The sequence below is a fragment of the Aptenodytes patagonicus genome, chromosome 3 (assembly GCF_965638725.1).
Source record: "Aptenodytes patagonicus chromosome 3, bAptPat1.pri.cur, whole genome shotgun sequence".
Taxonomy (NCBI): Eukaryota; Metazoa; Chordata; class Aves; order Sphenisciformes; family Spheniscidae; genus Aptenodytes; species Aptenodytes patagonicus.
In genome coordinates, this window is record NC_134951.1 from 60,796,722 (window position 1) to 60,809,902 (window position 13,181).

At 38.4% G+C, this 13,181-nt stretch overlaps 1 protein-coding gene across 15 annotated transcripts in view; it reads right to left on the reverse strand.

The window, feature by feature from the left end:
• The window catches only part of TRDN (triadin), a 239,830-nt gene that overhangs the window by 122,075 nt on the left and 104,574 nt on the right, over positions 1 to 13,181 (reverse strand). For all 15 annotated transcript variants that reach the window (XM_076333512.1, XM_076333516.1, XM_076333514.1 and 12 more), the window contains 3 exons: positions 7,119 to 7,154; positions 5,964 to 6,026; positions 5,054 to 5,116 (listed from right to left, as the gene is read on the reverse strand). In XM_076333512.1, the coding sequence (XP_076189627.1) occupies positions 5,054 to 5,116; positions 5,964 to 6,026; positions 7,119 to 7,154 (162 nt within the window). The remainder of the gene's footprint in view (positions 1 to 5,053; positions 5,117 to 5,963; positions 6,027 to 7,118; positions 7,155 to 13,181) is intronic.

The following is a 13,181-nucleotide window of genomic DNA, read 5'->3' on the forward strand; positions in this document are numbered from 1 at the left end:
TTAGTAAGTTTGCAGATGACACCAAGTTGGGCGGGAGTGTTGATCTGCTCGAGGGTAGGAAGGCTCTGCAGAGGGACCTGGACAAGCTGGATCAATGGGCCCAGACCAACTGTATGAGCTTCAACAAGGCCAAGTGCCGGGTCCTGCACTTCGGCCACAACAACCCCATGCAACACTACAGGCTTGGGGAAGAGTGGCTGGAAAGCTGCCTGTCAGAAAAGGACCTGGGGGTGCTGGTCGACAGCCGGCTGACCATGAGCCGGCAGTGTGCCCAGGCGGCCAAGAAGGCCAAGGGCATCCTGGCCTGTATCAGAAATAGTGTGGCCAGCAGGAGTAGGGAAGTGGTCGTGCCCCTGTACTCGGCACTGGTGAGGCTGCACCTCGAATACTGTGTTCAGTTTTGGGCCCCTCACTACAAGAAGGACGTTGAGGTGCTGGAGCGTGTCCAGAGAAGGGCAACGAGGCTGGTGAGGGGTCTGGAGAACAAGTCTTATGAGGAGCGGCTGAGGGAACTGGGGTTGTTTAGCCTGGAGAAAAGGAGGCTGAGGGGAGACTTCATCGCGCTCTGCAACTACCTGAAAGGAGGTTGTAGCGAGGTGGACGTTGGTCTCTTTTCCCAAGTAACTAGTGATAGGACAAGAGGAAATGGCCTCAAGTTGCACCAGGGGAGGTTTAGATTGGATATTAGGAAAAATTTCTTCACTGAAAGGGTTGTCAAGCATTGGAACAGGCTGCCCAGGGAAGTGGTTGAGTCACCATCCCTGGACGTATTTAAAAGATGTGTAGAAGTGGCACTTAGGACATGATTTAGTGGGACTTGGCAGTGTTAGATTTACAGTTGGACTTGATGATCTTAGAGATCTTTTCCAACATAAATGATTCTATGATTCTATGATAGATGCATCCACAACACTGGGTATGCAACCACTGCAACCTAGTTCCCTGATTTAAATAGGGGCTGCAGTGGTCCTTAGTAAGGGCTTGGATGCTCTGTTGGGAGCATGCATGTGCCAACACAACAAAATGCAAGACAGATCATGCTCCCTGATCTGGGGTGAGTGGCTCTGCACACCAAGACTTTGACTTGTTTTATCTTTGCTAATCAGAACTGCTCAGGGAGGTACCTGGGTTTGACAACCTTAAAACCTTTGTCACTGAGGGTCGGAGCCTAGGGATTCTTGAACACTTGTCCAGCTGATCAGGCCTTATGTTTTTAAGCAAAAACATTTTCTTCCTAAACATCACTTGCATTGTTTGGTGTCCCTGGTTTTTCATTAGTGAAATAGTGAAAGTGTATAAAAGTTGGGGATCTTTAATCCAGCTAGCATTGGTTTGGCGTTCAGAAGCTATATATTATAAGCCCTGTGGACAACTGGCTTGGGTGATATGTCTATACCTGAATTTCCCTGTGTGGAAAGTAGAGGAAAAGGCACTGACTATCCTTCTAAAGTGGTTCTAAAATTTACTATCCAAAAATGCTGCACAAGACCTAGGTATTTTTATTACTGTTATTATTTGAAATTATGCAGCAATAACAGGAAGGCAAGATCATCAATGACAGCTGAGCAGAGCTTTAGTTAGGAAATGGTGTGATGATCCAGGCTGACATTTTCATTGCTTTATAAGCTGATTTATTACCTAAGTTATTTGTTGTGAGAACCAAAACAAAGTGGGAAAGGAGTTTGCAGCAATCAAACTTAAAGACAAAGGCTGCGTGTGAACATCATGAATTTTTAGGAAAGCTGATACAAGAAGGAGCAGAGAAGCTCCAGACCATTGAGACTCTGAGAAAAGGACCATCAGGAAACACTCTGCAAGCAACCTATGTGTACCTGAAAATGCCAATATGCAAAACTCCACATATTCATTTTCATGGAGGGCTGGGTACGGGAGCTGTAACAGAGAGGGTCCCCTTTCTCAGTCAGATTGCAGGCTGGACCCCTCCAAACTGATGCATCCCAACCACTGGGAGCTTTGGGAGACCGGTGCAAAGACTTGCCTCTGCTGAGGCTCAGCAAGCCCATTCACGGGGATTTGGAGATGCAGCTCCTTCTTTATCCAGAGTAGTGCTGGATAGATTTTTGTAAAATATTTTGAAGTGTGACTGTGCCAGACCCTTGTGTCTGACAATTATGTTTGTTTAAGCAAGACCTCTGAGCTTGTAACAATGGAATTATCTATTTTTCAGGACAATTAACACAACGTTTTTGTACGAGCTGAAGGTCAGAGGATTAATGTGGTTTTATCTACAATGCATTTTTAAAAGCTAATTAAGAATTATTCAGTTCACTCTGTACTAAAGACTAAGAACATTTCACATTAGATGACTCTTGCTCCTCTGCAGCAGGAGAGGGGGAGAGAGAGAGAGAGAGAGGAATGGAGGAAGAGAGGAACAGAGAAAGAGTGAGCTGGCATGCAAATAAACAAATACATCACAGGGATGCAATTAATGGAGAGCAATATAAAACTTCATTCTGGTAACACTAGAGATAAAATTGTCTCCTGGACAAAAGGGCTATTCTAAAATATAAATCAGCAAAAATATTCAGTATTTGCAATCACAAGCATTCCTTGTTAGAGCAAGAGAGATAGGGGGAAATAGAAGGAAGTGCTGTGCTCAGAGCATTATTTTGGAGATGTTTTTATCACCTAGTGCTTACGGAGCATCTCCTCCTTTCTCCCTCTCTTGCGCCTGACAGCCTGTACACACCATTGTTCGTCTGTGGGGAAAGCCTGGTTAACAGGCCTCCTGTCAGAGGTGAGTCTTCTGGGAGGAGGTACGTGAGGGTGAGGAGCAGAGGTGGGACCGGGGTGCCAGGCAGCCAGCTCCTGGCAGAAGGAGCTGCCTGCTGGCAAGGGGATGGGTGCGGGTGGTGGTGAGGAGGCAGCATGCCCTGCATGCACCTTGGCTTCAGGGATTGCAAAGGTTGAGGGAAGCAAAATGAGACACAAAATCAGAGGCATCCAGAGGTAACGCGAGGATTTGAAAACCAGGGCGAGGAGTTTATTTTTAATGCAGTGGCCTCTGCCTAGCCTTTCAATGGGAAAAGGTAAGAAAATTGGAAGCTGTTCCTACACTCTTGCTTTTGGATGCTTATCTACACTGCTGATTCGAGCACTGAGGTTCATTTGTTGTGTCTGCCCAAAGCATGTAAATACTATCAGACATTGAGGTGCCTCATTTCAAAACTGGGCTATGCACTAGTATTCTCTTGATCAAATGTGGCAATTATTTCAGGCTTAAAACCTTTTAGGGATAACAATAGGTGCTGCCAATCAAAGCCAGAAAGTACACATACATTCAAAGAGCAAGCTGAATGAGGAATAACAGCAACATGTGTAGCTAGAATATATTATGGATTACCATCCTCTTACACAAAGGCTAGTAAACTCTTCAAAATGCAGCAACATACAGAGCTAATAAAAGGGACAGAAATGTGCGGATGCCTCGGTTTGTCTAATTTGTGTCTTTCTAGCACTGGTAGGATGACTCACTGGATTTAGCAACAGCTTGTGAAGATGAACATATTAATAACTTTATGCTGCAGCTCTGTCATAAAATGTAATCTTTTACAATTCTGTATTCTCAAGTGAAATACAAGCTTAGAACCAGAATAAAATTAGAAAAGATATTTGAATTGTCAGCTTATTTTCTTCTTAAATCTGTGTTTATACATTTAAATATGCAACTTAATTTGGAAAAGAGTATTCCTTTTCATCCCCATCCCTTCCCCAGTGTGCCACTCCCTACTATAAAAGACTGAAGCATATTTAAATATGGGACTACCAGGATAGTACTCCAAGGTATTCTGTATCATTCTGTGGGTTTTTTTATTGTACCAAACATAAATGAACATTTTTTTTCCCATCCATAAACGCTTGAATAGGAAAGCTTATGTAGACCATGTACGACTCAATGGCAAAGAAACCAGTTGCATATTGAAATTTGCATATGTAATCCACAATGTTAGTAAACAATGGGATATATATCCTTTCAGCTTTTGTTCAACAGATTTGAATAATTAGATAACAGAGCACAAGGCTTGCCCTGAGGACATAGTAACTATAGCCCTGAATCTTTCAATCCTATTTTAAACCTTTCTCCATGGTTTTAGGCATTACCCTAGTCTACAGAAAGGTTAATCTGAGTGCTTGGTGGCTTGTAGAAGGTTATATATAAAGTGTCTGACAAAGCAGCAAGTAGAACCAGTGTTTCTAGGTATTAAGATGGTGACCAAACCACTAGACTGACCATTTTGTTTCTCCTTGATTTTAATGAGGCTTGATTTTAATGAGGCAGTTTCACAGACTGTGTCACTTGCTGGAGATATGTTTGCATTTGTGCATTAAACATACTTGCAAATTTACTGAAATAACAGGAGAGAAAAGTTACAACAATTTTAGTGTAGACAAGACCCAAATGTTAATTTCTAATTTTTTTGAAAAATTTATCTTTTTACGCTAAATAGCATGAAACACAATTGATTAGGTTCAGGACGTTCACTAACTTTATTTTAACTTTTTAAAAAATTATTTTCTGGGCATGGATAAAGCCTCAGAAAGATAACTGTCTATTTTCTACTACATTAAGTGGTTTGTTATGTTAATGTTTTTATTTATTACTTAAAATGAGCTGAATTTGTGAAATAATTAATGCAAAAATCTATGCACCTCGTTCAGTCTTTCCATGCCATGCATCCTTTGAAACTACTTATGCTCTTGATTGATTTAGTGTATAAAAGAAAGCAGTTTCTAATATTTTTTGTAAAAATCCCAAGCTCACAGAATTAAAAATTACATGTATTATATATATACATATGTATATGCATATATAATATGCATAAAATACTGTATCTATATAATGCAATATAATGGAAACACATTACACACATAAACATATAAAAATATACTGTGAGATTTCTCTCTCTCTCTCTCGGATTCGTAAGTGATAATGAATTACGTACACCCCTATCTCAAATGCTTAAAACCTGAAAGTGCTTACACTAAATAGTCAGATACCTATTGCAGAGAAAGATAGACTTCAATTTCTTACCTGCTTTTTTAATTTCAGGGACAGCTGTCTTCTCATGAGCTTTCTCTTTTTTTCCTTCTTTTTCTAAGATTTAATTAAAGAAAGTAATTTGATGTGCTAGAACTCTGAATCATACACTCAAATATGCAGTCAGCCAAGTCCTGGTGGGCACATGCTGAAAAAAAAAGTGACTTATTTGGGAGTTTAGTTCAGATTATTCCCTTATAGCACTTGCATCCAACTAGCCACAGAGCAATCAGCTGAAAATGAAAATTAATCGGTATGCATCAACTATGGATGATTTGGACCCTTAATAATTCATCAAAGGCTAGGCAAAAATCATCAGTGCATGAATGTGGTACCTTTTGGCTTAAGCTCCAGTAGCAATGAGATCATTAAAAACTAATGAATGACATAAATATTTTCCCATGAAAGCAAGACCATAGTGGACTTTAGATGCTTCCTGGTAATGAATGATCCAAAATGTTATTTAGATGGATATCAAGGCTTTGCAGTTTGGTCACTGCAAGTTTTGGTTGTGATTCTGTAAAATAAATAAATAAATCTACCCCACCTTCAGAAAGCGGTGCACCATTAACCAAGTGATATCTCCCATGAGTTTTGTGTATGGCAGTATCACTATGTCCTGCTATATATAGGGAGTCCATTAAATTATTTAACAAGCCCATAGATGGCCACCAAACAGGACTTCTTATTTGTCAGAAAAAGAGTTTAGAAAATATCAGACACTGAACACATCAGACATCAGATACTGAAGAAGCAGTAACATGCAAATAGTGACTAAGCAACTAAGGGAAGGACAATACAGAGCCAGAAGCATAGGATTAAACTAACAAAAAACAGTGGGATTTGAGCCAGGAGTGGGAGTAAAAGCTGAATGAGGCCAATAAGAAACATTCCCAAACCATACCTTTCTTCTTAGTTTCAGTCGTAGCCCTCTTTACATCAGCCTTTTTCTTTTCCTCTTTTCTCTCTAAAAAAGGAAATAGAATGAAGGAAATGTGTGTATGTATGTATGTATGTATGTATATATATTTGGGATGGGAATCCTTGACTAACTGCAATAGGTTCTAGTTTTGAAGCTGGTCACTTATTTAGGAGTTTACCATCAGCAGCTCAGAAATACAGCTTAATAGTCAGAGAGTGAATGTGGCGCTAAGGATAGAACTGAAACCAGTATGTACACCAGGTAATTACTTAAATAAGTACTAATTCAAGAAATTATGCCCATTAACCTGGTATAACTAAGAGTTTATTGCAGTGATTCAGTAGCCGTGCACCTGTTCCCCTTCTTTTATAAAATCTGACTGAATGGCAGCAAAACTTGCAAGTGGTACTTGGGAATAAGTGCAGAATGCTATGAAAAGCCTGCACATATAATATATCTTTATTACACTTTTTATGAATTGAACCTTTGAAACTGTCATAACAGGACTTTTGTTATTCATGGAGAATTGCAGTGAAAGCATCATCTACAAAAGAACATGACTTGTTCTTTTAAAAGCATCTGCCTCTATTTTGTCAATTAATTGGACAACAGTAGAAATAAGGATAATGTTCTTGCTTTTTTACAAAAAGCTACAACAATTTAATTACTTATTCCATGAATGTTATTAATTAGAAAATTGAGAGTTCATTAGAAGAAATGAGGAAGCTATAGTTCTTATTTTTCCTTTGGGAAATGAATCCCCATTTTGATGGGGAAGAATACAAAAGTACAAGAATAGCTAATCTAAATGCTTTGTTTAACTGCTCATCCACAAAAAGCCAAATTTATCACTTTCAGTTGTGCTGCATGGCTTTCGGTGTTGATGTAGTTAGTGCAACTATAGTTATCTCTTTGTGATGTTTTACTGTTATGAATGTGGATAAGAAACCAAGTTGTATTACCATACAAAATGGCACAAACACAGGACCATAAGCCTTTAAATGAAAGTCTTTTCTTTACTTGAAAAATATTTAAGGTATAGGAATATTTTCTGAAGCCAGCAGATCCAAGGAGCAAATATGCTATTATTGCTTGCATAAATTAGCATGAAGATAAAGAAAAAATGAAGAAACTTACTTTTCACTTCTCTAGCTACCACAATCGACTTTTCTTCTGCATGACAAAAAATATACAAAAAGTGAATGAAGAAAATTAATTGAAATACTGCACAGCATGCTTCCTAAACCAAAACAAAATGTGTGTATGTTTGATAGAAAAATTGCTATTTTCATAGAGTACATGAATTCCACAATCTGTCCATGGTGTTTTCATAAATAAAGTTATTTTGCCTATCGTGAAGGCAATGTATTTACCAATATTCAGAGTCTCCCCAAACCATACTTCTGCTGATTTTCTGACAATAGTGTTTAATGTTAAGCACCATCTTCACGTGTTCCACTTTTTTCTTGTTTTAAACAGATTTGTTCAATGAGTTTCCCTTGTTATTGTCTTGACAAAATGAAACAGAAAATCCGTGCATGAGTTTTACAGAATGTTTCTCCCAGTGTTTTGTGTGCTTAATTCTCCCTGCTGAAACCCTGAGCATACTGGACTTCAAGTTACAAATTCCTTTGTTTTGTGAGTGTGCTTTACGATACTCAGGTTTCTAAAGCATGTATAGAGCATCAGAGTAGTGCTCATCCTCCACAAGCTTGTTTGGGGTGTCATTTTCCTGTATATGTTAATATTCTTGTTATTGTCTATCTCTAAGGTTCCCAGGAGTCTCGCTCTTTCTCTGTTTGACGTGCTGTTCCAGAGACTCATGCTAGGAACCGTGGCTGCCTCCTCAAAATGGAAGACTCTTCAGCCTCAGATTACACACAAGCTGTTCCTCAGCTCCGCTGTCCTGTGCCACCTATGACTTTTCAGTGTTTCATTTTCACATGCAATGTACAACTCTTCTAATTTCTAAAATGTTGTTTAATTTGTTGCTTACTCTGCCTGATTTAACCGAAACTGTTAAACATATCAAGTCTATCAGTTACTGTCAGAAAAAAAGCTTCCTTCTGCCTTCCTTCCACTAGCCTTTACTCCTAGTAACTAGAGACTGAAGTGCTGCTGGTACTTCTGTGATTTCCATTTTTTTCTGAGTGCCTTAGTTCTGGTGGAGCTGTTAACAGCTCCACTCTTCTAGTTGGATTAATTTTTTTGCTTCCTTATACTTCTGGTGTTAGGTGATGCACAGGAATAATTTGTAAGCCCAAGGTCCTTACAACCAACAAGATTCTCTTTAATCAGAGACCATTTCTGCCTTTGAATCTGTAGCATTTTGCACGCTTCTGGGGCCCAGCTAAGCCACGTGAAATCTGCTCCAAGATTCATAGCAAGGTTCAGAGCCATATGTGTCTTGAGAGCCATGAGCGGAGACATGGAGCTTTGAGAAGCGGAGTTTTGTATGGAGGATGTACAGGAAGTAGCAGGATTTTTTACTGCAAATAACCTAAAGCGCAAGGAGACTACATCCTGGCTGCAGAGTTTTTATTGCTAAGTCATTCTGCCAATTAATTCCACTGACATAATTTTCTTCCATCAAGCTCTCAAGTTGCAATATTCAGAGTGTCCAGGGAGCCTAGAGACATCTATGTTCGTTATGAATTTTCTAGAGGATGATTACATAGACGTATTAAAGGGCTGTGGCCCCTATTTGCCATTAACACTGCCCAATGCAAGATATGCACTCTTGGTCAAGTCTGAGAAAAACAGTCACAGGGCTTCCATTCACATCTCAGCTGCATCTAGCCCCATTGATGTCCTTCACAGCTACTACTGACAAAAGTTTATGTAAATAAGAACGATGGACTTGGTAAATGGATGGAAAGAGCTATTTCTGATTTAAGGAAGCAATCCCATTTCTTGAATAAATTTATTTCCTCTCAATCTGAGTAGCTCACATTTAGATAGTTGCATATTAAGTGTATATTTAACACCAGCAAAAATTGTAATTTCTGAAGCAGTAAATGCAGTGGGGTTTCTCCAGATATGTACACAGCTAAATTAAGAAGCAGAGCCAATAATTAAATAGGAAATTACGCAGGTCTTTTGACCCCATCTGTTAATTGAAAGTACTTATTTTTTTAGCTAGGAACTGTAACAGGACTACAAATGTCCATGGACCAGCTGCATAAAAAGGAATCATAATATGTGCGAACAGTGGGTGATGCAAGGAAACACAACGTATTTCAGGGTTGACTACAATATGGAATTCAAGTGCAATTGACTATTGAAATATCTATTGTTATTGTTACTGTTTCTTGATAATGTAATTAATGCTATTTTTTCACTAGGAGCACTAGTCCTGAACCACATTTTACATACAGGGTGTAAGAGATATGTGTACAAAAAGACCTCACCTTCAAAAGCCTGCAATGCCTTTAGAGGAATGAAATAGGGGTATATGCAGGTGGCAGAGTACAAGATGACAGAATCAGTCAGCAGGACAAGCAATGGACTTTGCATTTAGTCAAGTTTTTTTCTGTAGACTCTACACAGAAGTGGAGCTTTATGTAGTACAAGGAGGAATCCAGTGAGCATGAGAAGTGTGAGTTAAAGCAGTGATGTGCTACTGAATGGGAAATTCAGGTAAAAATTTTTTCCTGGGGGAAAAAAAAGCAGCAGTGTAGAATAGTTTTCTTGGGAAGTGACTGAAGCAAAGAGAACAGCCCTAAAGCAAAGAAACATCTGAGATGGAATTATTTATTTCTGAATAAGAGGTGAGGGACCGAGGACACCGGTAGAAATCCAAGTAAGATTCAACTGAGACCAAGAAAGAGGTGTTTCAATCTGAATTGCCTTTACCAGCTTTGACAATGTCTTTGTGTTATTCTCATGGGACGTCAACTAATTCTTGGACAACAGGGGGAGGGGAGATAACAGAAACATGCTAACAACGCAGCACTTGAAAACAGGCCTGGTAAGACCAATGTGCTACCGTGCCAATGCTGAGTGGAATCTAAATTTAGGGATGCACGTGAGTTACTGGGCATAGTCTTATGGGAATGCCGCCTGGGAACTGGAAGATGAGGGTGCGCTAAGAGTTTTTTCTCCGTATTGCTCCAGATGCTCCATGTGCTTATGGAAACACTGACCCTGGAAGGGATTGTCAGCTCATCCCAACCCCTCTGAGGAACTGAGGTAAGGAGGGCAGCAAAATACAGCCATGGGTACCTTCTTGTGGAGAGGCATGTGTATAAAAAACACTAACTAGTGGGACCGAATGCCAGAAGTTTGGAGATGTTTTGGTTCAGATAAGCCTTCCAAAGTTCAGATACTTATACAAGGCTTATCTGCATTTATCTAAAACCCTGTTGTCAGGAAATCTCAGGAGAAAAGCTCTTGTGAGAGACTTTGGATATTGTCTGGCTTTGTGAAATACTACAACACCTTTTCTTGCCTACTGATTCTGGTCCTGGCAGAAATGAGGAGCATCAGAGATATGTGTATACTCACTTACATACAAAACAGAACAAAACAAACATTAATTTAGCTTTTTCTGAGAAACTATAATTCAGACTGAACGCAATAACTTCATTCCAGGTAAAACTTCATTCCATTTTTCTGCAAGCATCTCTGTACACCCTAAGCTGTCACCAGCATAATCTTAAAAGACCATTCCAAAAAAAACCAAGTTGTATTTTTAAAATTGTATTTCCTTATTAATTTGAAGAGATTATGGTTGTTCTTCCTTTCTTTTAATTGGTGACTGAAATCCTTTCCCTGCTGAACTCAATGAAAGTTTTGCTGTTGATTTCAGTGGGACCTGGATATCCTTTTAAATATTAAAATAACTCACTACCTTTCAGTTTTCGATGATATTTCTTTCCCCTTTGCATATTGTTTAGGGTGGAGACTGACAATGACTGGTCAGTTGCACTTTTGATTCTAAACCATTTCACACACATTCACATAATAAAGCCCCCTTAGGGTTACAAATATTTTGGAGGAACTAAAAAAAATGCAAGGAAATATTTCTGCTTAGTTTAGAATGTTATGGAAACTCATACTTTTAAAATTAAATCTAAATTTCATGTAAAAATTGACCTCAGCTCTCTCTTTGAAAAAAATGCCTTTTTTTGGTGTAAGAGTGTCCTTGTTGGTCCAGTTATATTTCCAGTTTCTATGAGAAATAATTCTGTCTTGTCTCAGCCAAACTACTGAAAAGTCAAGAAAGATCAAAGAAACCTAAAGAGTATTAATCTAAGTTCTTAGAATTGCTTCTTTTCACACACAAACACATATACGTGTGTGCACACACACTCACGTACTCTCTCTAACTTACAGGTGAGTGCTTAGGCCAAAATTAAGTGCATTTTTTCCAAAGCTCTGTTTAAACTGCACTGTTTCATTTCAGCAGAGTAATGCAGTACAATTTGTTCTCATATTGAGCAAGTGAAAGACTAATGGGGCACACAGGTCACTGGAGATATAGTACACCCTGAAGTCCTAGGCAATCTCTCCAGCCTGATTTTGCTTTTTGAAACTGCTTCACTGTTTTCAAATCCCAATCTGCAACACTATTTGGCAGCTTTGAAGATTGCTTATGGAGATATTTTTGAGGTCTGCAGAAAGTATGTAATAGCAATATCATGCTTGAAATTCCTAGTGCTTTCATGTGACCCACATAAGTGTTCCTCATTTCTTCCTGTAGTGATTATAGGCTCCTTTTTCATGGTTCTGTTGAATTAAGCACCAAAACTGTTCGTTAATAGCATGGGGCCATATGTTGCCCCCACTAAACGATACAGTGGGGAGCAAAGAGTACAAATACCAGTGTAATGAAGCCACAGTATGCATGCCAAGGGAAAAAAGAGAGGGCATGCCAACTTCCATGACAAGACCAGCAATAGAAACTCCATTGGACAATGGTCAATGGCAAATATGATTATGATGAAGAATTAAATTCCCAGGGGAACACTGACATGGTATGACCTTCCCTAGCAAGAGCCAAATTAACACAGCTAAGGCAGCAGGGTTAGCCTTCTCCCTCTTTGTGACCGACATTCCTACTAGGCAACACAAATCAACAGCAGCACCAATTGTGTTCCTGGTGCTGGGAAGGGTTTTGATGATGCTTTTTATGGGGCATGCTTTTAAGCAAGAATGTCTGAGGTTTAGGAAAACAGGATGGCCAGGCTATGCAGGACCTCTTCTGCAAGGGTTTCCCTTTTCTTTCCAAAGAAACATGGAATTTCTGCCTTTGAAAGCCCAGAGAGTCTTAATCCAAGTAAGTATTTTTAATTTGCAGGTGCAACATATGCAAAAGATTATTGTTTTTCTGTAACAGTTAAAAACCATTTCAAAAAGTTAAAATAATCTTCAGAGTTATTTGGTTTTATTAGGTAGAATTTGTTGAATATTTATTTTTAAATGCATAATCTAGTATTGTAAATTGGATTATTATTATTATTAATAATAATAATGAGAAAACATAGCAATATGTCTAATCAAAATATACATATCTTTGTACATAATTTTTCTGCATTCTAGTAAGCTTGTTTCCTGATGTCTGTTTAATTTTTTCTGTCTTATGCTAGAACAAAATAGTACAGAAGAGCCTCATGTCATTAAGTAAAATGTCAAGGGCTTTCTGAAACAGTGAAGATTTAGGCTTTTTTCATCATAGCTAAATCATTAGAGTTTACTGCTTAAATGTCTAATCTAAATCATTAAATAACTCACTTTGAAACCTTGTGCATATTATTTCAAAGATTTTACTGTCTTCAGTACAGACTCATGGAGATGTAGGGCCCATATTTCTCAAAAAAATCTTGTTTTTATTCTGTATATACAGTACCCTGTTAAAGCTACCTAAACTGTTTCTTCTAATAAACTAGATTAAAACCTAGCCCATTGTATTATGATATTTCTGACAGAAACATTTTTCTTAATTCTTTTTATTCTCCCTTGGATTAAAATTTATCAGAAAATGGATTTTCATCCACAAATCATGTCAGTATTACTAAAATTGTTCTAAATTTGGAGAAAACTTCAAAATTCTGCATTTTTGAAAGCTTTCTGTTGTATCTTGAATCACTGTTTTTCACTAGAAGGATTTTTTTTTTAAGGGTAATTGATTTTATAGTACAAAAGAAAAAAAAGTTTTTAATAGAAAAATCTGTGTACAGAAGAGAAGGAGGCCATTGA